The sequence below is a fragment of the Ammospiza nelsoni genome, chromosome 2 (genome assembly GCF_027579445.1).
Source record: "Ammospiza nelsoni isolate bAmmNel1 chromosome 2, bAmmNel1.pri, whole genome shotgun sequence".
In the NCBI taxonomy this organism is placed as follows: domain Eukaryota; kingdom Metazoa; phylum Chordata; class Aves; order Passeriformes; family Passerellidae; genus Ammospiza; species Ammospiza nelsoni.
Window position 1 is genome coordinate 47,469,140 of NC_080634.1, and position 23,957 is coordinate 47,493,096.

General features: G+C 36.9%; 1 protein-coding gene across 1 annotated transcript in view; it reads right to left on the minus strand.

The window, feature by feature from the left end:
- Nucleotides 1-7,562: 7,562 nt before the first annotated feature.
- Nucleotides 7,563-23,957, minus strand: part of XPO4 (exportin 4) — a 72,120-nt gene continuing 55,725 nt past the window's right edge. Inside the window, exons 13-23 of the mRNA XM_059466912.1 lie at nt 22,673-22,850; nt 21,187-21,346; nt 19,437-19,606; nt 18,316-18,490; nt 16,942-17,235; nt 15,853-16,033; nt 14,312-14,430; nt 13,279-13,409; nt 12,394-12,511; nt 11,071-11,163; nt 7,563-8,088 (exon numbers count right to left, since the gene is read on the minus strand). Of these exons, the coding sequence (XP_059322895.1) occupies nt 7,891-8,088; nt 11,071-11,163; nt 12,394-12,511; nt 13,279-13,409; nt 14,312-14,430; nt 15,853-16,033; nt 16,942-17,235; nt 18,316-18,490; nt 19,437-19,606; nt 21,187-21,346; nt 22,673-22,850 (1,817 nt within the window). The 3' untranslated portion in view covers nt 7,563-7,890. The remainder of the gene's footprint in view (nt 8,089-11,070; nt 11,164-12,393; nt 12,512-13,278; nt 13,410-14,311; nt 14,431-15,852; nt 16,034-16,941; nt 17,236-18,315; nt 18,491-19,436; nt 19,607-21,186; nt 21,347-22,672; nt 22,851-23,957) is intronic.

The following is a 23,957-nucleotide window of genomic DNA, read 5'->3' on the forward strand; positions in this document are numbered from 1 at the left end:
CCAATTCAGACTATATATATACCTCTAAGAAAAATAAGAGAAGGACACCCTTTTCTCTGTCCCTAAAGCAAAATTACACTGTCCTCCTTTTACAGACTATACTGGTATCTTAAATAGTTACACTCGCAGGATCTAGACATTATCTGGCCATCTTAAGAGATGCAGGTAACAAACATTTTAACCAAGATACAAAACAGGTATCCAATTTTTCCAGCTTTCCTGAGGCTGAGTGAATTGTTTAAATACATGTGCGCTTATCAAAATCCATGTTTACAGTACATTTTAACAGTAGTTTGTTAAGAAATCATGAAAGTGCATAACAGCCTAAAAGCAGGCAAAAAGTACTTCAGAAGAACAGTCTTTCCTTAAAGTGGCAGAAGAATATAAGCCTTCCCCAAAGTAGTGTTGATCTTGTGAGGACATCAGTGATCTTCCTAGAGATTCCACAGTGTGGTGGTGGGCTTTTGGCTTTGGGGTTTGTTTTTTTTTTGTGAGTTACAACAATCATTTCAATGAACAAAAGACCACTAGTAGTATTGGTGCAGTTCCAAAACCAAAGCAAATGTCCTGACAGCTTATTAAACCAAGTTACCAGTGAAGCTTTCAAATCAATACTTGTGTGGGAGTCTAGCAATGACTTTCATTCAGGGAACACCGAACACAGAGATGGGAAGCAGTTTGAATATGCCACAAACCTAAACGCAGCATCCAAAACAGTAACTTAAAGCAAATCAAACATATTTGTCTTTACAACCATTAACAGTAGGCTAGACAGAGAGAGGAAGAAAAAGGGAAGTACATCACACCCACAGCTTCGCTTTACTCTAACTTGTAAAGGCAACAGTGTGTCAGGAAAACCAAATCCGATACCATCTAATAGATGTTAAAGTGAAAACAGCTGTTCCACAAGATTCAAATATAGGCAGCAGAAAAACTAGTAATGAATTATGTATCCGTCACAGTGGGTAGCTTCTTTGTTCTCTTTGGATATATAGATTTGTCTGGAATGTTTTCCAAAATAAAGTGGAATTTATTATTTATTTAACAAAACTTACAAGGATAGTATCACATTTCATTTCAGAATTCAAAAACAGTACTCTTTCCCCCAAAAAATCTGTTGATAAAATGTCAGGCTTTTACTAATCCCTTTCAAGATGTCATGTTAAACATTATGTAATTACACTTTCAGATTGCTCTGTTTTTCTTTCTCTGGATAAGATGGCAAAGTTATCACTTTCTTCTCGTTCTCCTTCCCTCTTCTAGTTCATGTATAACCTGCTCCTTGGTTGGCTGTCCAGGCAAATTCCACTCGGAGGGTTGTGCTTTTGTACTTCTCTGCTTGTAAGACACGGCAAATCACTGAACGAAGAAATCCACCACCAACTCCATCACTCACAACTGAAGCCAATGTAAGTTTCAAAAAGGCAAAATTGATGGGGTTTGTGTATACTTAGACAAACAAGTGTGAATAAAGGCCTTGTACCCAAATCATTCAAGTTTATTCCAGAACTCATATTTAAGGTAAAGCAGAATTGTTCCATTTTCTACATGAAAGACTCTTGGATACGCTGCTGTTAGTCTTACCAATTGCATTCAGGAATTTCCTCAAAATTACCTTAAATGTTTCTGTCCCTCTCCAAAATATTCACTGAACGAAACCATGCTAATATAAACATGTAACTGCATAATCTTACTTTTGAAACCAGTAAAGTTCTAGTGATACATACAGCCAAGATATATAGCAAGCTGTCACTACCACAGTTGTTGCGTAGTTTTACTTTCAGGATTTGTGAAGCTTTTTTTTTTCCTTATCTAAATGATGTGAGTGCATGGAAGTAAGAGGGAGACACTAGAAAATAGCTGTAGTTTATTTAAATGTAGTTGCACTATAGCACATTAGGAACTGCTGCCTGTAACTGAACTTTTCTGATATCCATGAAGTAACATGCTATTGTTAGATGTTCCTTACATAGGAACAGATTATGAGCTTGGAGAACATTTCTGTGCCAGATACCATCATAAAAACTGTTTATATGAAATACACACACACACACACACACACACACACAAATTAAAGACCCAGAAATCAGTATTCCTTTTGAGTAGACAAATGCTACCAATAATGACCAGAAAAGTCACTCTTAAAACTTCTTTTGGAAGATGGGGGAAAAGATTAATCTGATTATACATTCACAGTTATTTCTGGTAATTGCAGTCCAGTGTGAGATACTGCAGTGGCACCCCTAATCACACTTTCTGTTGATGGACAAACTCATGCCGTAAGTGCTGATGTAAATTAAAGTTACTCCACCAACTTTTAACCTAATTACTGTGCATTCACTGTAGCCAAAGAGCAAAAGGTGTGGCCTAAGATTTTATAACGTTGCTATTTATGTTTCCACTGAAAGAAAATGCTTTTTCAGGGATTCAACACAGGTGAGATTTTAGAAAAATATTAAACAAGAATACACACAAATCACACGTGGCCAAAACAAAATAAAAAAGTCTTTAGTGGAAAACAATTTTATCCTCTTCCTGCTTATGGATCGTAATACACAAAGTGATCATTGCAAAATTGAAAATTCAGTCATGATAAGGCTTGATTACACAGCCATTTCCCAAGTCTTATTGCAATAAAACGTGAAATACTTCTATGCAACTTCATATCTTCAACTGTACAGATAAAACAATACTTGAAATCAACTAGCACTTCAATCCCTGTGTTTTTAATATATAAGCTCAACACGGCATTGAATGACACATTTAAAATATTTATACACTTGACCAACAGCAGTACTAGCATTTATTGCCTTAAAACTGTATGTTCACTGCATGGAGGTTTCTTATTTTGCTTAAAGAAAACAAATAATATAGGGTTTTTTTTTTTTTTTTTTTTTCTAATTGAAAACTCCAGAATGGTTTAATGGGGATTGAAATGTGTGGTGAATACTATTAGAGAGGTTTTTATCAATTTCAAGTGTCAAGCTGTAACAGATTGGAAAATTACATGGGTAGTAGTATCTTCCTCTGAGGTTGGAAGGGCCTTCCCAATCTGCTTAACAGCAGCTTAAAAGGACAGGAAAAGCAGGGTAGGGAATGGGAAGAAATGAAAATCAGAATAAATTTTAATTCACTGAAGAGAAGGGAAAGCCAGAGGTATCTTACTTTTCAGTTTCTAGGGCCCCAAGAAATCTCATACTGAAAAAAGGGCTCTATAAGACAGCTGAGAATTTGAGGCTCTAGAGCAAAACACACTTCATGATTTGTTTCATTATCAGAACTAGAAAACATTAATTAATTTACTGAAAACAGAGCACAAGCTACTCAAATGCAAATTTATGAGGGGCAGGGGAACGGGGATGGCTCTTTAAATTTTAATTGTTATCATTAGGCTTTGGTTATACTTAGTGACTGGAACAGACATGGGAGAAACATGTGGTATTTGTTCCTTGCAGAAAAATGTAAAGAAAATCAAAAGTAAACCAAACAAAACCCAACCACCACAAGCAGCACTTGTCACAAGCACAGGCACCAAAGCCTGAATAACCAGTAACTGTCCTCTCTCTTTGAAGATCAGAACTGAGGCACACTGGTGGGGAATCTCACCTTATATAAGAAGGCGCCATTTCAATTGGCTGTAATGGAAATAATGACAATTTTACAGCAAGCATTACTGTACTGCAGTAGATCAGTCCTGGGAATACTGCACCACTGCTGCCTCTACTGGGCTTTACCATTATGAAAATCTTCTGTTTTCATTACAGTAAATCTTACACCTCACAAAACTAAAATTAAAGTATATAATATTTACATAGCATCTCAGATCCTCAAAGCATTTTATAGGCATAAGCTAATCCTCACAACATCCCTGTGAGGTAGGTAGGTGTTAATGCTATTTTAACAATAACACAGTTCTAGTGACTTGCCAACGGCCACAGAGGATCCTGTGAATAAACATTACAAAATTAGAGGAGCCTGGCTCCTACTCCTGCGCTTATATTCATCAAGCTACTTCCATAAAAAAACCCACCCCTTCTTATGTAATCACTTAACCAAACCTGAAATTACTTGAAGTGTTTTACAAGCAAAATGCTGCAAATTTATATTTTTTAATAGTTTTACAGATCACAAATTAGAATTTGCCTTCCCTTTTAAAGAACTAGATTTTAAATGGACAACTGACTGCTTTGAACAAGCCTATTTTCTAGAACTACATGGCTTAGACATAAAGGGATTTGCCCAGGTAAACACTGGGGCTTTAGTGAGCTCTTCTCACTATGAAAGCGATGACTCCAATTTAAACCTCTCTCTTTCAACTAGTAGGATTTGGACATGCTGAGAAAACAAGTTTCTCATTCCTGAGAAAAAAGATGAGCCCTTTACCATTAAATGGTGAAACACAAACCTCTGGGCAAAAAGTAGCAGATTCTGGTGGTAATTCAGTGAAGCTAATTAAGGCATAAATACACACGAAAGTGGAAGTTTCATGCATCCGGTCCCCTTCTCCTGTCGCTGTGTATCTGTGCTTTTAACAAGGCCTTCAATTTTATGATTGAACTCGATGCTTGTCAGTGTTCAAAACTACAGGTTGAACAAAATTATTATGCCAGCATTAGAACTATTACAGTGGGGAAGGAGCTGGCAAAACAGAAAAGAAGCCAGTCTCAGAATGAAAACACTGGTCCGATAATCTGTTTCAGCAAGGAAAGTCTAGACAAATATATTTGTTACAATAGTATCATGCAGCATTTATAACTTGGTTTGAATTGCCTTTTTTCTTCCTTCAAAAAACAGGTGCATTTTTAGAACCATTATTCACTCTCCACAGTGAATGGAAAATTAATGCAATGATGCTATAGAACTTCCAGAACACTTATGTCGAGTCATCTCTCAGTGTTCACTACAAACAGTCTGAGTCTTTCCTGTGGACCTCAATGTGCTTTCACACCCTGATTTACAACAACTGGATGTGTAGATGATCACAGAAAATTCTTTTTTTCTATTTTTTTTTGGTACAGAAAGGATACAGTAGTCAAATAGCTTGGATAGAAGCAGTCACCAGGAAGAGTATGAATGAACAGGACTTATTTCCAGAAACCTTTGCAACCATTTCATGGATGTCACTAAGCAGAGACATATTAGCATTAAAAAGAAACATAAAATGGCATGGAAAGATCTCTGTTAAATATATGAGAATGAAAGGAAAATTAAAAAACAGGCAAGTGTAACATAAAGCAGGAAATTACCAAAATCCCCAAAACGCTTACTAGGACAGTTTTGCTTTAACATATATTATTTTTAAACAAGGGCAAAAGAAATTTTTAAACCACCTTTAAAACTAGTCTTTGAAAGTGGGTGTTCATGCTTTAGGTAAAGTCTTGATACTCAGAAATGCTGTATGTTTCTGCTTGTTACAACACAATGGGCCTGAAAAGAAAAATAATGCATATGCACATTACTTTGCCCAGAATACAAACTCAATTTGTGCTCCCGTTCATCACAATATGCAAGAGATTCCAACTCTTTAAAGTTAATAAATATTTTTAAATAGTGAGCCAGTTTTAGGATTAATAAAACAATAGTGACAGAGCTAGTTATAAAAGAAAGGATGACTGAGTGTATCAGTTACTCAGTCAGACCCAAAACATGGAATATTTGCTATGATCTTTTTGAAGACTTCAGTCTAGATACCTGACATCAGCCACATCATAACAAACCAGCAGCTCCTACTGCTGCTGATGTTCCCAAGCTTCAGTGCCCTTCATCTGAAAAAAATGAAGTTTCAGAACTTCTGCCCCATCCAACGTACAAACTCAGAAAAACCCCAAAAGCAGTTTCAAAAATAGCAAACCCCAATTTAAAAATAAAAACTCAGCCATCACAACAGTTTGAAACAGAATGATCTGCCAGGATCATTGTACTTTGTGCAAGTGCACAGTCAAGAAATCTTTTAAAGAAAAGCACTAGAGTTTAAAGAAAAAATTGAGAGCAATTCTCCTGTTCTAAAATGCTTTGCAGGTTATCTTAGAAATAAAATACTATCTGGGAAGGTACACTATTATCTATGAAGTTTTATGGTCACTTTGTAATGTATAAATCTGTTCTTGCCCAGTTTTCACATAAATTAAAAGTATAATAAAGAGATGGTATTTTTGGCCTTGTGGATCCATGCTTGAGACACTTACGAATTTAACTTACCAAAAAAACCCCACCACCCCCCAAAAAATCCCCCACAGAAAACAAGAAAACAAAACACTGCCAAAAACCAAAACAAAACAAAAAAAAAAAATCGATCAAACAAACAAAAAACCCAACAAACCTTAGATCACTCATAGCACAGTATTAGAGGTTTGTGCCTGTTGTGAGATTCTGGCTATTGTGACTAATTTTGAGATGAATAGCTGAAGAATGGCACAGAATTGCAAACACGAAGCTATATGTAGCCATATAAAAGTGTATATCAGACTTTTTATATAAACTGTAAAAACACATGGGAAATACTTAATAGCATAATCTAGCAGAGGTCTTAAACAGAAGGGCCCACTTCTGCCTCTGTGTATTTCCACAAAAATAATTTTACTAGACATGCAGCATTTGTGTTTGCTTCAGTTTCCTCTGGCTCATGACAAGAGACAAAGCAGGCCTTGCTTTCATATTCATGTGCTGCTCTCCCTTGTTGGTTCTATATAATCAGGGCACTATATTCTGCTATGATAAAAGCTAAAGTGCTGATATAAAAAACCAAGCAAGAGCAGAGCAGCTGGGAGAGCTCTGCAGAGGTGGGACTAGATTCAGCAAAAACCAAAAATCTCCTACAGCAGAGACCTCCCAATTACCCTTGCCCACTGGAGTCAAATAGACATGTTTGAGCAAAAGAGTTTGATGCTCCTGTGCTAGCATAATTGTTTTAGCTAATGCCCAACTTTACAAAGTTTGTCAGTAATTCACACCTTTTGGGTTGTTATTGCTTCAGCAAACAGTTCAGTGTAGAAACACATTGCAGTTGCGTGCAACCCAGGTGAGAATCAAGACAGATACTGAAAGTAAAACTACACATGAACCTTGTATTAGACACTCATTCCAAAACAACACATCAACATGAAGGGCTGCAACAGGTACACAGCAGCTCAGTGCCAACATCCTAAACCAACTCTCAAGAGTCAAATCTTGCCTTAAAGTTCTTACCTAAAGTATATGAGCTTCCTTTTTTTTTTTTTCTTTTAAATTAAGGCAATGAAATGGCTACAGTTCCTAAAGTTCATTTTTGGGGAACAAAAATATACATCTTTTTTTTTTTCTCTGAACTTTAGGCAGCAGAACATAATGTAAAAACCTGCATTGCATTAAACCTGCAATGTAAGGTTGATGTAGAAAAACAGAACTAAACACAAGTTAAAATACCATTTGGTTTTTCTTCCTCATTGGAACACAAACTCAAACTTTAAGAGAGGAAAAATAAAGCTTAAAATCAGCTAAACTGTTTAGAGCTTTATATGTATCTGCTTCACACTCTAACATGATTTTGGGTAGAAAAGAAATCTGTATGCTTACATGACCACTCATATTTTAAACCAGTGCAGGGGGAAAGGCACTGCATTTATTTCATTGTGCCCATATCTGTTTGCACACAAATGGAAAAAAACTCAATTCAGATTTTCTGTTCATTCTCTTCCACACCCAAGTATGACAGATTGCAGCTAACACATAATAGCAGAAGCTGATTCAAAGTTGACCTCTCCTATTCTGTGTTGTTATGTTCAAACTTCCAGGCTCTCTAGAATCCGAGATGGCTGCAAAGAACCCAGAGACAGGTATAAGATTTAGTCAGCATTCAGCATTTCTCAGTGCATTTTGCAGAAAGGGTCTAAATTAGGCATAGAGTTTTGTTGTTTATTTTACACAGAGAAGTCCACCAACATTTGCCATAAATTCTTCTAAACTCTTTAAGAAGGCCATCTTCTGCTTACGGTCCAGTGTAGGAGGAGTGCTGCTTGCAGTAAGCTTGTTGAAGGCATCTGCTAACCGCTGGTAAATTACTGGATCTTGTTGAGTTGATAGCAATGTTTCAACTAACTCTGAATATTCAGCCTGTTAAACAAACATTAAAAAAAAAAAGAGAGATACAATATATACAACTTCTCCCATCAGAATATGATCCACAATAAAGGCTGTGACAGAAAACTATCAGTACCTCTTCACCTGTCCTCACAGCCTTTCACCTACCTCTAAACCAGATAAAATCCTTCAACCAGGATGAGTATTTTCTAAGGCTAAAGAAGTCTTCAAAGTAAGGCACAATGCTTTGCAGTGCAGAGTAAGATGAGAATTTTAAGCCAAAGAGCCTTCTAGCTCTTTCTTAGCATAGGCTTATTCCTGCAGACTGGACTTGATGCCTGTCCCACATTCCATGCCAACCATCTCCTCCCACAGGTTCTCCATTTTCTAGGGTTCCTTTCCTGGGACAGAGAGCTTAGATTCCTTTCTAAGAGTACCCTACTTATTCTCATGCTTATTTAGACAGAAAAAAAAGACAAAGAAACACCTGAAGCAAGTCCAAAGGGACTAAGCTCTGGGAGCACGTGTGAAGGACACAGGAGTCAGAACAGCAGTTCCCTCCATTCTACCCATGAAGGGTTGGGTCAGGGTAGACACAATGAGAATTTGTCACCTGTGGGTGGTATCACAGGGCCCTTTTCTTTTACATGTTCACAAGTCCCTCTTTAAGGGATAAGGCTGCTAACAAGAGCAAGGATCCATAGGACAAAGTGGCTTAGCAATGTCTTTGCCAAAGGCTTGCCAAGCTGGCAGGAAGGGCTTTAAGGGGCTTGTTGAGGGATGGTGGTAACAACTTGCAGATGAGTAAAGAAACAGAGACTGAGAGCACAAAGAACACAAATGTGATGGGTTTAAAAGTGCTCCTCAAAGGATGAAACAGGCTGAAAGGAGACCAACCTCAAATGCCTGTGTAGAAGTATGTTCAACTTTGGAAACAGAAGGAGCTAGAGCTTCACGTGCAGGTTCAGATCTGCAACATTACTGCAGGCACTGATATGTGGTGGGACAGGTGGCATGACTGGAGTGTTCCAAGGGACAGGCGGAAGCTTGTTAGAGTTCTTCAGGGCAGAAGATGACAGAAGATTGACACTTCTGTGCAAAGGCAGCTCAAATGAAAAATGGTTTTCTACAGACTGGGCAGCAATCTAGTTGAGTGCTTAGGAATCATGATCAGAGGAGAAGCAGTAAAGAGGACATCTTTTGGGGTGAGATCTCATTACAAATCCCCAGAACAGGGCTTTTAGTCATCTTAAAGCAACTTGAGGAAGTTTCCAGATCAGACTTACAAGAGATTATCTCCCTGACATTTGCTCACATACCAGATGGGCTACCCAGGGGTGTGACTTTGCATCTGCTATTCACAGCTAGTAAGAGCTGGTCATGGATGTAGTAATTAATGCCAGCCTTTCAGTTATCATTAAATAGTGGAGTTAAAGATTCAGAGGAAAGCGAGGAAAGAGGGCAGACAAGCACAGGACCTGGATGACACCTGGATGTCATGAGTCCAGATGTCACCTTCTTCAAGACTGATAGGTGGGATCCTGTGGGAGTGAACTCTGAAGACAAAAAGAGCTCAAGAGAGCTGACAGGTCCTAAGGACAACCTCTTCCAAGCACAAGAACAGATACAGAGGAAAACAATAAGGCCACTGATTCAGCTAAGCAGGGACTTAATGACTGAACTCCAGCACAAGGGCAACACATGCAGGAAATAGAAGCAGGTTGAGCTAGAAAGGAAGACAGCAGAAACACTGTCCGGACAAGAACAATGACAGAAAAATAAAGTTCAGCTAAAGCTGAATTTAGCAAAGGACAGCAAAGACAACAAAAGCAGCTTCTACCAGTACTTTAAGAGTAAAAGAAGGAAAAGGGAAAATATGCATTCTATTGCTGAATGGAATAGATGATTTAATGATAGTAGACAAGAGGTAAGGCTGAAATAATCAATGCTTTCTTTTGCCTTGGTCTTCACTGACAGGTTTTACCAGACCTTTGTGAGAGACAGAGTCCAAGGAGGAGACAAACTGTGCATAGCAAAGAGGATCAACCCAGAGATCTCTTGAGAAATCTTGGTGCATGCAAGCTCATAAGACCTGACAATCTGTCCAAGGGATCAGAAAGCTGGCTCATGTCATTCATTACTGGCTGCTATCTATCATCTTCAAATTATTAAGAAAATCATGAAGCAAGTACTCCTGGAAGTTATTTCTGGGCATGTGAAAGTCAAAAGATCCAAGGGAGTGGCCTGAAGTTGCGTCAGGGGAAGTTTATGTTGGGTATTAGGAAAAGGTTCTTCACCCAGAGGGTGTTTGGGCACTGGAACAGGCTCCCCAGGGAGTGGTCACAGCACCAGCCTGGCAGAGTTCAAGAAGTGTTTGGACAATGCACTCAGGTACATGGTGTGATTCTTTGAGACGGTCCTGTGCAGGCCGAGGAGTTGGACTCAATGATCCTCATGGGTCCCTTCCAACTCAGCATATTCTGTGGTTCTGAGAACATCTAGTGTGGATTTACCCAAGTAAATCCTGCTTTACCAACCTGTCTTCTTAGACAAAATTACTTACATCAATGGCTAAGACAAGTGCAGTGGATACCTAAGGTAAGAAGGTCATCAGCAGCTGTGTACTGCACCCTTGCAACCAAGGTAGGATTTTATTGTCTTACTGGGTGAGAGCTCTCATCTGGACCTTGTCCTGTTAAATATTTTAATCAGTGACCTGGAGGAGGAGGGGAAATACACTCTTCTCAGGTCTGGGGATGAAACCAAACTGGCAAGTGCAGCCATTGCATTCAAGGGCAGGACTGACATTTAAAAACACTCAGGCTGGAGCAGTGAGCTGACAGAGAATTGTGAAACTCAGCAAGGACAAATGCAAAGACCTGCAGCTAAAACAGGCTGACCTCCTGAGGATGCCCCCTTTCAACCCAAATGACTCCGTGATTTCTCAGGTGCACAAGTAATAACCACTCTCCTTTAACAAATGACTTCTTTTCAGGGTGTGTCTGAATACCATACCTGGTGCAAACACACTAATGTGTAGAATGCTTCACCTGCTGCAGTTGTCATTTCTGTATTGTGCTTCTGAAGTACCAGCATATCAAAAACTATCTGAAATCAAAAAAGATAAGTAGTTGTGTAAGTGTAAACTTAACTTTCCACTTTATCAACATTTGCTGCTGAAGCTCATCTTCACTTCTGATAATAACAATGAACATTTATTACAAACATCCAAGGTTGTTGTTTGCTTTGTTGTCCCCATTTTTTATTTTTGGATTTAGGTACCAGAACTTTAGAAGCCCAGTCTCAGTTTAACAGCATAAATTCACATCTCAAACCACTGGAACCTGTTGTTGATTTATAACAACTGTTCTTCAGAGAAATATGACATCACTTGTATTTTTCTCCAAAAGCTTCAGATATACCAGAAAAAATAATGAAAAAAGCCTTTGCTCTTCCAGAATAAAATACAGAACTTTTCCTCAAGTTTTGGAGACTCCTATAGCTCACAGAAAGTCAAACAGGGAAGAGATTAGTAAAGAGGATTATTATAATTTTAAGTGGAAACTTAGTAATAAGGAATGAAACTATGTTAACTTAGAAGATACATAATGACAAAATTATACTAATTTTTCATTCTCTCAGCTTGTCTGATGAAAGCATTTAATGAGAATCCTCAGAAACCCCAGTCAGTTTGGTAAGAAAAGATATCTTAAGTAAAACTGAAACCTATTCAAAATCAGAAGACAAGCACACAGATTTCACAATTACTTTGTTGCCACTTGGTAGGAACCCAGTTGCTACCAGGTCACTCCAAAATTCATTAAAGCGGATGGTCCTAAAAGTAAGTACTGAACGTGACACTGAATTAAGAAAATGCATAATTCATTAGATACACTGAATAACTGACAGCATTTCCTTTCTAGTTCCCAGCTATGCTCTTTTTCATGCCTCTTCTTTCAGTACTCTACCCAGCCTCCAATTCACAGAATTCTAGAAGCCTTCTGTTCACAGCTTCACCAGGAACTGCTAAAACTGTCAATCTCAAGTGCAGAGCATGGATATAAAAATTCCATTCTGAGAGACTCAGGTCTTTTGTTTACTGGCAAAAATAGATTAGTTCCCTCTACACTTCCATCCTCTTTTGTCTAGACTCTAGTCTGGAACCTTCAGTTCTTCATGCCCTCTTTCTTCTTAAACTGACACTTTTTTTTTTTCTAGGTAACAGGCTGTTTCTTACTATATGTATTATCCTGATTAATCTGGATATGATCACTGTTTGGCCTCTGGATGCTACTTTTATGCAAAAAAACAAAGTAACAAGAAAAATAGATGCCTTACCTTAAGAAAGTGCCTTGTTGCTAGAAAAAGAGTTGAATCTGTTTCTTGTGATTTTGCACACTGTTCTGCTAATGGTGTTACAGCCTCCAGACAGAGCTGGCAAACCTCTGAGCTCATTCTGATAATGGATGTTAAAGAATTGAAGTCAAATTTCAATTAAATGGTGGTCAAACTACCCAGTTGTGACAGTAGAAAATATCTGAAATACTTGTATGTTTCAAGGCTTCTCTTCACTACAAAGCTGCTAATTAAAAAATCAAATTAAAAAAATCCTAGAAAAAAGTGTGGGGAAAGGATTCCAGCTTCATTACTTTTTTTATTAGCTACATGCCCTAAGGTAACATAACCCTCTCTGACATAACATTTTCAGAAAGAGTCCCTTATGGTCAAGCTCATCTGTTTCTGACACGTGCCACAGATTAGTGAAAATGGTACTCCCATTATGAGAGGGAGAGCCCATTGGCACCCTGACAGGAAATGCTCTGGAGCCAGCCCAGTAGAACAAACAGCAATGTTTTATATTACCAGCTGAGAGACTAATTCAGGAATGGCTTTGGGATACCAGCTGAAGGCTTATGAAGTTACCCACTCTGAAATGAAGTAATGGAGGAGGCAGGAATGGCTGCCAGAAAAAACTTACATGCTAAGCTACTTAAAGGCTGCGCCCAAGCACCACAAGTTGGAGGCAATTCAGCTAATGCTGGAATCTCAGTGGACACTCCAGTGAAACTCTCCATCCCCAGAGAGCAGAGTCAATTACTGATATATAATTATACATGCAGATATTGATAGGAAAAAGAAAAAAAAAAAGATATATTTAACAGGTCCTTATAAAAGCAACTTAGATCTTTTTTAAAAAACATTTCCAAGAGCTATAAAGGATACGATGACATCCCTAACTCCAGTGAGTACATTAGGCTCTTAAAGAGGTCCTCTGGAAGTTGTGGAATCTTCTCAGGGAATATCTCACATATGAAAGTGATTAATTTATAATATTGATTACACAGAGATGGAAACTGTCAAAAGAAAAGCATGATATTTTTAGATTCAATCACGTAACTGTTTTGGCATAATTTTCAACTGTACAAAGAGACAATACTGATGATGTGCACTGAAGAAAAGAATTTTAGCAGGAAACTTGAGTCATTAGAATGGCTACAACTTTATATAAATACAAACACTGTGGTACAATAAAAGATGATTCCTAAAGATAAACAGTAGATGGTGGCAGTCTGGCATCTGCTCTACACAACTTAAAGGAGTTTTATTTTGGACACAGACAAATCTAATCCTGTGGGGTAAAAGCCTCGTGAGCATTTGGAGCACAATTGAGGGGCTCCCAGGGTAGATCCCTCACTTTGGTCTGATCTAAAATGGATGTGGATCTTGTGCTCAGCAGGAGCTACTGGATGAGAAAGCATGTGGAGAGGGGACAGCTGTGACACCCTCCTGAAGTGTTGCCCTGCTTCCAAGTAAAACATGAACACAGTGCAGCAATGAAATGCTGCTGTCCCGTTGTTTCATATTTTACTGTTCTACTGGCAAGCTGCTCATGCCTATGATCGACAGCCATCTGTATTGTGGAAATTAATAGTTACTTTTAACCTCTATCACTATTTATGCTTCTTGTCACATTTCTGACACTATTAAACAAAGGACTCCATAAGCCACATTTCAGGTTTGGCTGCTGATCTGCACAGACTTGCTTTTAGAAGTAAAGTTTTGTTTAGAACCTTCAGATATACATTTTCTCAGCTTACAGTATTTGTTTTCAAAGAGTATTTAGAACTATGGAACAGTTATTTACATTTATGAAGTCTAGAAAACTCAGGCGGAATGCATAGAGGAACAAATTCTGGGGAATTCATTACTACAAAGCTTTCATATTCTAGCAGCTCTGTGTAAAAAATATACTTACCTTCAGCAGATCTTGTGACATTAGAGGCAGAACTAGATTAACCCCATATAAGACAACATCTGCTGCTGATACAGATCTATTTGTAACTTGCCCAGGCTCATGTCCTCTAAATACTTCATCTACAGAAAAGAAAAAAATATTTTGTATAAAAGGAAGATTAAATATATTGAAGGAACAGTCCCATTTCTTTATAATACAGACATTTTTAAAAATAGGACTAGTCCCCTCTCTCCAAATAAAATTGTGAGGCACTGTATTAAAATAGAACCTTAGTGAGTGGAGGCTGTCACATCACTCTATATTTATATTCATTGGGACTAAGCATTTCATAATCACTTGTACCAGATGGCATGCTAAACCAGAACACTTCAGATACTGAGGGCTCCCTTCCATTACAGAATATTGCATTGGTTTCTAGTGGTAGCTGCTTCATGCCTGCACACATAAACACAGAGTGAGTAAAATATTACTGCATTTTTATACCTTTTATATATATTATATATTTACATATGCTTTAATATATTTTATGAACAGAAGGACAAAAAAATGGGAGAGCTAACAGAGAAAGTTCCACAGTTAGGATGTTGTCAACTTTTCTCCAGTTACAGGTTAAGGCCTACATTTCCCATCAACTAGCAATGACCTTACTTTTATAATTCCTGCATTGAGTCAACAGCAGTATGTAGAAAATTCTCAACAGATTTGATCTCTGGGCATTGCATTTATTCATATTACTTTGTTTCATGGTAAGTGTTTTCCACACAACTAACATCCAGATTTCCAAGTAAATACTTTACAAAGCACTGGGTTGTCCATTCAATGGACTAAGTCTAAATCTGCTTCTGTATTCATGTTGTGCATGCATGATGAAAAAAAATTATGTACTGGATTTCAGAGTACAGGATGCTCTCTTTCAATATATACCTCAGAAAAGCAATGAATATCAAAACATGCTTGGTATCAAACTGAATCTGCCTGGCTTGTTATTTGTGCAAAGTGTATAGAACATGGTGAGATATGAACCATGCAAATGTAATTTGCAAGAACTGCAATTTTAAATGAAAGTAATGGGTTGGAATACAAGAAGCAACCCTTAAGTACACCCACAAACCATAAGGTATGTTCTGTGAAAGAGGAATACAGAAGACCCTCAATGATGGAATTTTAATGACTCAACATTTCACAAAAGTTGAATCCTGTACTAAGACCACCCATCTGCTCTCTTGAGCTACTTTACTACGCCAACTTCTCTATGCACTTTTTGTTATAAAACTGCTGGTACAACATATTCAGACTTGCAACATTCAGATTTCAAGCTGTTTCACACATCCATAATTTATTTTATGACAGCAATAATAATTTTAGATGTTAGAATATAGTGAAAAGTCCTTCTTTGCTACTTAAAATAGCAATTTCCATATCCTGACCTAGTCAAGCCTAAACTTCAGCTTTTACTTTACATGAACCGAACACAAGCCCCAGAATGCTTCTTACAGTTTACAAAACAACATGTAGTTCATCAATTATCAATTCCTTAATACCTGTATCACTGAAATCTATGAATTCCTTTGATAGAAGATTGGTGAGAAGCTCCATAATAAGAAGGAGATCCTGATACTGGTCTTCTTCTGCTGTAACATCTATCCGTTGTCGACCTAGATTATTCTTGGAATATACCTGGAGCAGAGTTAGGCAGGCCTCATACAAGTTCATGGCTTTGGCCTATAAAACAATGTTACATAATAAGAAAACATCCACATGCTAAAAGCTAAACATCTTGTTTTAAGATGGCATTACTTGGTAGACAATACTTCAAGATTTTCATTTCAGTGTATGATCACTTTTGTACCAATTGTACACAAAATCATCAGGAAACAGCCACCTTAGACAATAAGAACACTTACAGCCATATATTGATGTGATACTGATTGAAAAAGCAAAAGATTAATTTTCTGAATTCCTCAGTTTTAACAAAAATCCAGACAAGACTGGTTTGGGACAGACTGACATACCTCACTAATCTCACAAACTAGATTACCAACAAAATCCCCTGGGACACACTTTAAAATATAGAAATTTAGAGCCACAAACAGTGTACTGTTTGTGTATACCCAGTTTGGAATGGGCAGGAACTCTTCCAAATTTGAAAACAAAATTAGCCAACAGTGCTAAGTGCAAGATGCAAGTGCAATGCACAAACTCACAATTTTAACTGTTAACTTCTTGGGATCTATTAATGCCATGCCTAGGACTAAAGCAGTGTCTCTGTGGTAAGCATTTGCCACATAGAATACTGTTGCAATTCTCCTGGACTAGACTTCAGAGAAGTTTGATATTGTTATAAAAAAGTACACAACATATTCTGTCTTCTTCTGCCACCCATGCATAGTTAGACCAGTGATGAACTGTGGTTAAATTTATGGGTAAAAAACCCAGTCTAAATGTCCTGCTTTTAATCTTTGCAAGTGTATGTTTTAAAACAAGGGAATCCTTTAACAGATATGTCTATATAGTCTTTCTCTCTATAAAAATCACTACATTTTATTTTGTTTAAGGACTAGCACTGTATACACATTTACAAGCATGCACACACACTCTGCCCCCCTCCTTCCCCTCCTGGCTGAATTTACCTCTCCAAGATAGCAAATTTGTTTATGTGCAACTTCAACAAAGACTTCTATTATGAGATTAACAGTCTCTGGTGTGTTTTTGTATATTTCCATTAATCCAATGCAATTATTAAGGAAGTCCATTAGGAAATTGAAGAGAATTGCTACGTTATCAATCTGGGTAGCCTCAGCAATGCCACAGAGTGCTTCTAATGTAGCAGTGATTTCCTGCTTCACTTCCTCCTCCTGGCAGATCTGCTGAAAGTTTTCCTGGTTTATCACATTCAAGAATCGCTGCTGAAGTGGCTGAAGAACCTTGAAATTTTCCAGAAAAGTCACATTAGGATGAGCATATCATTATATGAGATATGAGGTTTAAATCACTTAGCAAACTGCTCCTTGTACTGCCACGCCAAAAGCAATCACTTCCAGTTTCCAATGGCTCAGTTATGTCATTATCTGTCACATTAATGCAAGCAGAAGTGGCAGTGAGTAGTGCCTCTCACTGTCCATCATGACCTGCAGGCAGGTGTCAAATTGAGCACCTCCATGAATATTTTAGCTAATTTTGTAGTGTTTAAACAAATGACAATTACTTTCTCTGGCTCAAAGCATTTTATTCCCTTCAAATTCAGCATGAGTGGAAAAAATTGTTACAGCTTATTAATGAAACCATTAAGATTAATGCTCACAGCTATCTTTGCCACATTAAGATTCTCAATAGCAAAAGCACTTTTGTCATCATCTGTATTTTCAATTTAGAAACTTCCACAAAAATAGTTGATTTTTTTTCCCAATTACTTCCACTGCATTGCAGTTTTACCTTAAATCTCTAATTTTGGGATCTGCCAATAAAAGCATGTTTTTATCAGAAGGTCAATGCTTCACAAAGTCAAATGGTGCTTCCTGATATCATTTCAGCTACTTTCTAGCATCAGCCTTTCTGGTATTAAATATCTGAGCTTTAATGGTGCCAGGGCACAAAGAGCTGGTCAAGACTCTTCATTATGTTCCACATCAGCTTTTTACTTACTGTCATTATCATTAAGTGAGAACAGAATAAATCATAACACCATAAAATTAAAATGAAAGGAAGAAATGTCCCAGTGCAAGGGAAATTTTTAATCTTCCCTATTAGTCTTTTTCAAACACATTGCTCTACTGTCTGTCTCACAAATACTTCAATTAATTATTAGTGGTTTATTTTGGGTTGGGATATTTTAGATACAATTTAGAGACAAGAGATACAAGTATTGACCATCAAACAGAGAATAATTTAAAAAATCTTCAGTATTAAATATCAAAATATGTTATACAAATTGATTTTGTGTCACTATAAAATTCCCTAAACTAACTGGCTTATATGGAGGCAACAGAAGTATCAAAATAGCTTACCTCTGTCCAGTATTGTTGCTTTGTTTCTGTATCCATATGAGCAAAACCTCCTAGAACTAAAGCTTTCATTAGTGTTCTCTGCACAGAACTAGACAAATAGTGAAGAGGAGGGCTTCGCCTTGCAAACTGTTTAGCTAAATTCCACCAGTTTTCACACTGAATAACTAAGTTTGCCCTAAAAGAGGGGAAAAAAAATTAATTAAAGACTTCACAAAATTGTATTAACAGAGCACATCAGGTTTCTAGCAGTTGCCAGAATTTTTTGTTGCTATATTTTTTTAATTCCTTTATTCTGAGGTTAAATTGCCCTTTGATTTTCATCTTACTAATGCCTCAGCTCTCAGATTTCTAAAGTATATACTCTGAAAATAAATCAATCCATACGGGAGAAAAGCAGGGAAGTTCTTTAGTTTTACACACATACACACACAAGAGTTAATGGACATATTGCATGGATTAAAAGCTTAGTCTCATTACTTCATAATGAAATAAGCAATTTATTTCAAAACTAGCTCCTGTGGGGTTTAATTTTTTTAAAAAGAAAAATCCTCAAGCATTTTAAATCCTCATACTTTGAACAGTCTTTCAGTAGACCGTGAATGTATGATTGCATGTATAATTACATGTCAATTGACATAAATAAAGCATTCAACAACTTCCTGCAGTTTGCAATATCAAAGAAAACTTATTGAAAATTGACTGAATCCACAAAATCCTGTATTTAAAAAAAATAATTTAGATTTACAAACATATTTCATATTGGCTTAGCCAGTATCTGAACTCCTAATCAAAAAAAAATTAACAGCAACATAAAAATCCTTGCAATAAGAGTGGAGACCAGGAGAGTTTTCCTTTCTCACTGTTTAAGAGTGAGACACAAAAGTAGAGAAGGAGAGTGCACTTCTAAACAGTAATAAAAATTAGGTGATGTTTTGTCAAATACAGGTCTCACTCCTCAGCTTGTCAGACAAGTTTGTGGTGATTTTTTGTAGTTATAGTATGTTACTAAAGTAATTTACAGAGGCATGAATATGAAGTGCCCTATATCTGGATTACTGTGGCCAAAAAACTTTAAAGGAAGCAAAAGAAACTTTTTGACTTCCAGAGGTATAGCAACTTACCGCTCTCTCCTTTCCACTAATGTTACTAGCAGTTGTACAGTATCATTTGCAAGGTCCTGCTCTGAACTCCACACTGCCAGGTTACTGATCACTTTTTCTAAAAGGTAACCCACAATCCACTGGGAACCCTCTGTATCAGCACCAAATGCTGTACTAAATGGCAGACTTATCTATAAGAAAAGCATTAAAATGAGTGAGTTTTACAGAAGCCAGAACCCAAAAGTGTATGGCAATCATTGTAAGCAAATTCTTTTCAGGCTGTCACTTCTTTTCTACTTAAATGACACAAATGTTACATAGACAAAGGCAAAGAATACCTGTAAGAGAAAAATCTTTGCCAAATTTATCTTGTGATTTTAAGCACAACAGCTAAAACAAAGAAAAGTTTCAACATCCCTACAAAAAAGGCTTGAGTATGTCTAGCTTTTAAGGCCAGTGAAAGTTCAAAAGCTTTAATAATTATAAGATCCCAAAATCACCTCCCAAAAGTGTTTCCATGAATTTAAGACATAATTCCTCAAAATTCAGAGGTAAAAATTATTACTAATTCTTGATCTATATAGAAACTTGTAAAAATTAATTTTCACCTCAATTTATCTGCATCTGCTTTCTGCAGATGGTTCCTTTGATCTATACATCTTTTAGGAAACATGTCACACTCTGGTCCTGGCACATTAAAATATGCTTCCTTGAAATTGCCTGTTCTCCTACCTTCAAAGAAAGGTTCTCAAGAGTGAAATCCAAATACTTTGTAGTAATTGTGCAGGAACTTCCTGTTAGCACACCACTAACACTTCTACCTTTAAGAACTCATATACATGGCTGAGCATAAGCTTTAAATAGAAGTTTCAATCACTTTCACATGTCAACACAAACTAAATGTGTGCATTTCCTAGACACTCTGTTTTGTTTCTTCACATTGTTTTTTACATGGATCTTGCCCAACCGGTACCTTTATGAATTCTTAGCTGTGCTATATGTATGAGCTGAATAGTACAACTCCAAATATTTACAAGTCTGTGTGATACCTATTACTGTTAAGGAGAGGCCCCCTGAAGCGTTAGTATTCTTAGTTGCTTCAATAGTGGAAATAAAGGGGAGGAGGAGAAGACTTCTCAAAAATTAGAGCCAACAGGATCTCCTCAGGATGGGGGGCCTCTGTGAGCTAGCTGGATTACAGTTAGTTCAATAAGCAAAATCAGGATCAAGTTCTAATCATGATTAGTGCTGTCCAAGCACAGTAAGAAGTTGCCCTTTACAAAAAAAGACACTGCTGAAATCATAATATATACAATGAGAATGAGGAGAGAAAGTAGCATGACATTAGCTAATGTATACTACCTTGTCATGGTGTTAAATATCTAACTCAGAATCACAATCAAGAGCAATCACTGTATTAGAAATTAAATGTAAAATCTGATGGACAGTCATGATTTATAACATCACTGCAGTGAGTTTTACTCACTATGCAGCCCAGGAGTACTATGTTATTCTGATATGACAATGGCTACCAAAAAAAAAAAATCACATTTACAGCAAAATGTGCAAGAGTCCCACAAAAAGCTAAATTTCTAATTAGCAAATGAAAGAAAACATCAAATTTCAAACAATTTCCAAAATAAATCACAATCCATATAACATTAAAAATAATTTTAAATTGCACTTTTAAATAGCTACAGTGACATCTATATTCACAGGATGAAATTATTGCTAATACTCACAAATAAATTCATAAAAGTTATATCCTTACCTGATCATACAACTTTTCATCTACTAGGAGGTAAGTTTTTGCCCAGCGCTTGAGGAACCATACAATATCTTTGCCCATCTGGGGGCTCAGGAGGTGTGTGAGATTTGCCCTTATTGCTCTAGATTCTACTTCTGACACTCTTAAAATAGCAGATAACAACCTGCAGATTTAAAATACAATGCACAGAGTGGTTTTTGGAGAAGCAATCCAACTACCAAAACCACTTTCATTTTTCACAAAATATGACAGAAGGATCGGGATAATACAAAGCACTTCAACTCTCATCAAGTAAAAAGCACACGAATTTATTGGTTTTGAAATGCACAGTGAGAGAGAGACTAGAGCAAATATCGTCCAAAAAGTTCCTTGCACTATGAAGTTTAATAAAGGGTTCTAATTGTGCAGTGTTTGCAGGGTGACGCATACTAAAAAACAAATACAGAAATGACCAGTTATTTTTCTCTGGTTCATTACTGCTGGGAAACAGTCTGAAGTAGTAAATCATGAGGTGATTGCATTAATACAATCAGTCCATAAAACTACATTAAACTCTAGCTCTTGTAGTACGTCAATTCAATGTTGTAAGAATGTGATTGGGCATAAGAAATTTAGGAGCTGACAGCGGACTATTTCTTGAAAACATTTCAGAGTTATTCATAAAGGGCTTCAAATCTCCCCTTATTTTCATCTGGTTTCATTCCCACCACTGAAACACTGCATCAAGAAATCCTGTTTGGTGGTGACTTCTTGAAGTGGCCAATAGTAAAAGTGAGCAGTGTTCAACCTTCTAAACACTAGGCATATACATCATTGCTAATGAAGGTCCACTTTTTCTACCTTCTTCCCAGAAGAAAACATTTAATGAAGGCAACAACTAATCTTAGGTGAAGACTCCTCCATGTCAATTTAAGAGTGGAATGCAATCTTCTGAAGTGTGAGGATCCAAATTGAGGAGTCCTTTGTGAGCATCAGCCTTCTTGCAAAAGGAGAAGGGAAATCTCTCCTGCTTCTTTTATAGGCTGACAGTGATGTCTGTACATAACTGACAACAACTCCTCATGCTCTGAGGATCAATTTTGCTGCTACTGCCAAGCTTGGGCAGTAACTCATATTCAAAGTAGAGAAGCTTACTGATGTTCTGGAAAGCATTTGCTTAAGCTGTATATGTGCTGAAGAATTTTAGAATATATATTATGTAAAGATTTTGATCTGCCAACTTTTTTTACTTCAGTAATTTTAGGGATTTTCTGTAAAAAAATAGATCAAAGATGGGTTTTCAGTACAAATACAAAAAACATTTCTGTAAATTCCCAAGACTTTGGCTTATGATGCTTGTAAGGACTATTAGGTCAATCTTTCCTTTTTCAATGTTCAGTGTTTACTTTTGCTTACTTTTCACATTCACAGAAGTCAACTAAACGTTCTAGGGTTTTTTTTTCTCTGAAAAAGCATTTAACACAATTAATAGTACAAGATGCATCCTTACCTAATTACAGAATCAGTTCTGTTGTACCCTGGGATGGAAGAGGCCTTTTCTCCTGGAGATCCCAGAATCTGAAGTGTTGTATTGATGTCAACCTCAGCTGAATGTTTAATGGAATATTCCATCACTTCTGGAGGTATTAGCGGAGTCTCTCCCTGAGTATCATTAGCCAAGAGGTAGCCTTACATTAAAAAAGAAAGAGTGATCACAACTTTCTACCCTAGGTTAACTTATAGCTTTCTGATTAAAGAATCCATAGGCTTAACTTCAGACATCACATCACAATCAAATGTTTGTACAGACCCTGACTAACACTGCTTAAATGCATGCAAGTTAATTAGAATCCTTAAAGCCATTCAGTAGGAAAAAACCTCAAGTGACAAGAAACCAAGACTGGAAAAAGAAACCACCAATTTAAAAAGTAAATAAAAAAGAAGTTTTGCTTCATGTAAAAGCACTACAGTCAATTCATCTACTTGGGGGAGGGACAAACCAACATTTTGTTGTCTTTTTTTTTCTTCCTCTGCTATGTGGTAAAAAAAGTCTTGTTTTACAACTTCTGTGCTGAGTCCATATCATTTGGGACTTCTGTTTTGCTAACATCTCAAATCTGTGAGAGTCTTTCAGACTTCAAGTACCTGTGCTGTAACACAGTTTTCCTTGCCTAGCAACTTGAGATCAGTTGAAGCATGGGTTTTCATACAATACTCTGGCATCTAGATAATATTAATTCCAGCTTTAATTGCAGTTTTCAATATCTGATCTCAAAACCATCTGTGAGCTACAAACTCAATTATTATAAACAAATATTATAAACAAATATTATAAAATTATTATAAACAAAAATATTATAAACACATTAATGTCAACATCTGAGAGCAACTGAAACAGCAGATCTTAAAAAACATCTCACAAATATTTCATACATTATACATTTCTCCAAGCAAAGTACAGATTTAGTTGTTACTACATTTTCAAACTTAAGTAAAATTTCATCACCTAAAAATCAAACCCAAAAAGGCTCTAAATTCAAGAGGCTCTAAATTCCCTGAAACTTAACAAAATAGTGGGTCATGGATCATCAACACTGAGAAAGTCTAGAACTTACATGATTCTCTGTCACCATTACCCTGACTTTATGTTGGCTCCCTTATAAAGTCACGTGCTCCCAGCCACTGATACCATGAGGAGACTAATTTCTTGAATAAGTTGACAGATAACACAACTCAAAAATCTATAACAAAATTAGTTGCAGAAATTTCCAACAGACATTGATGAAACCTTTACA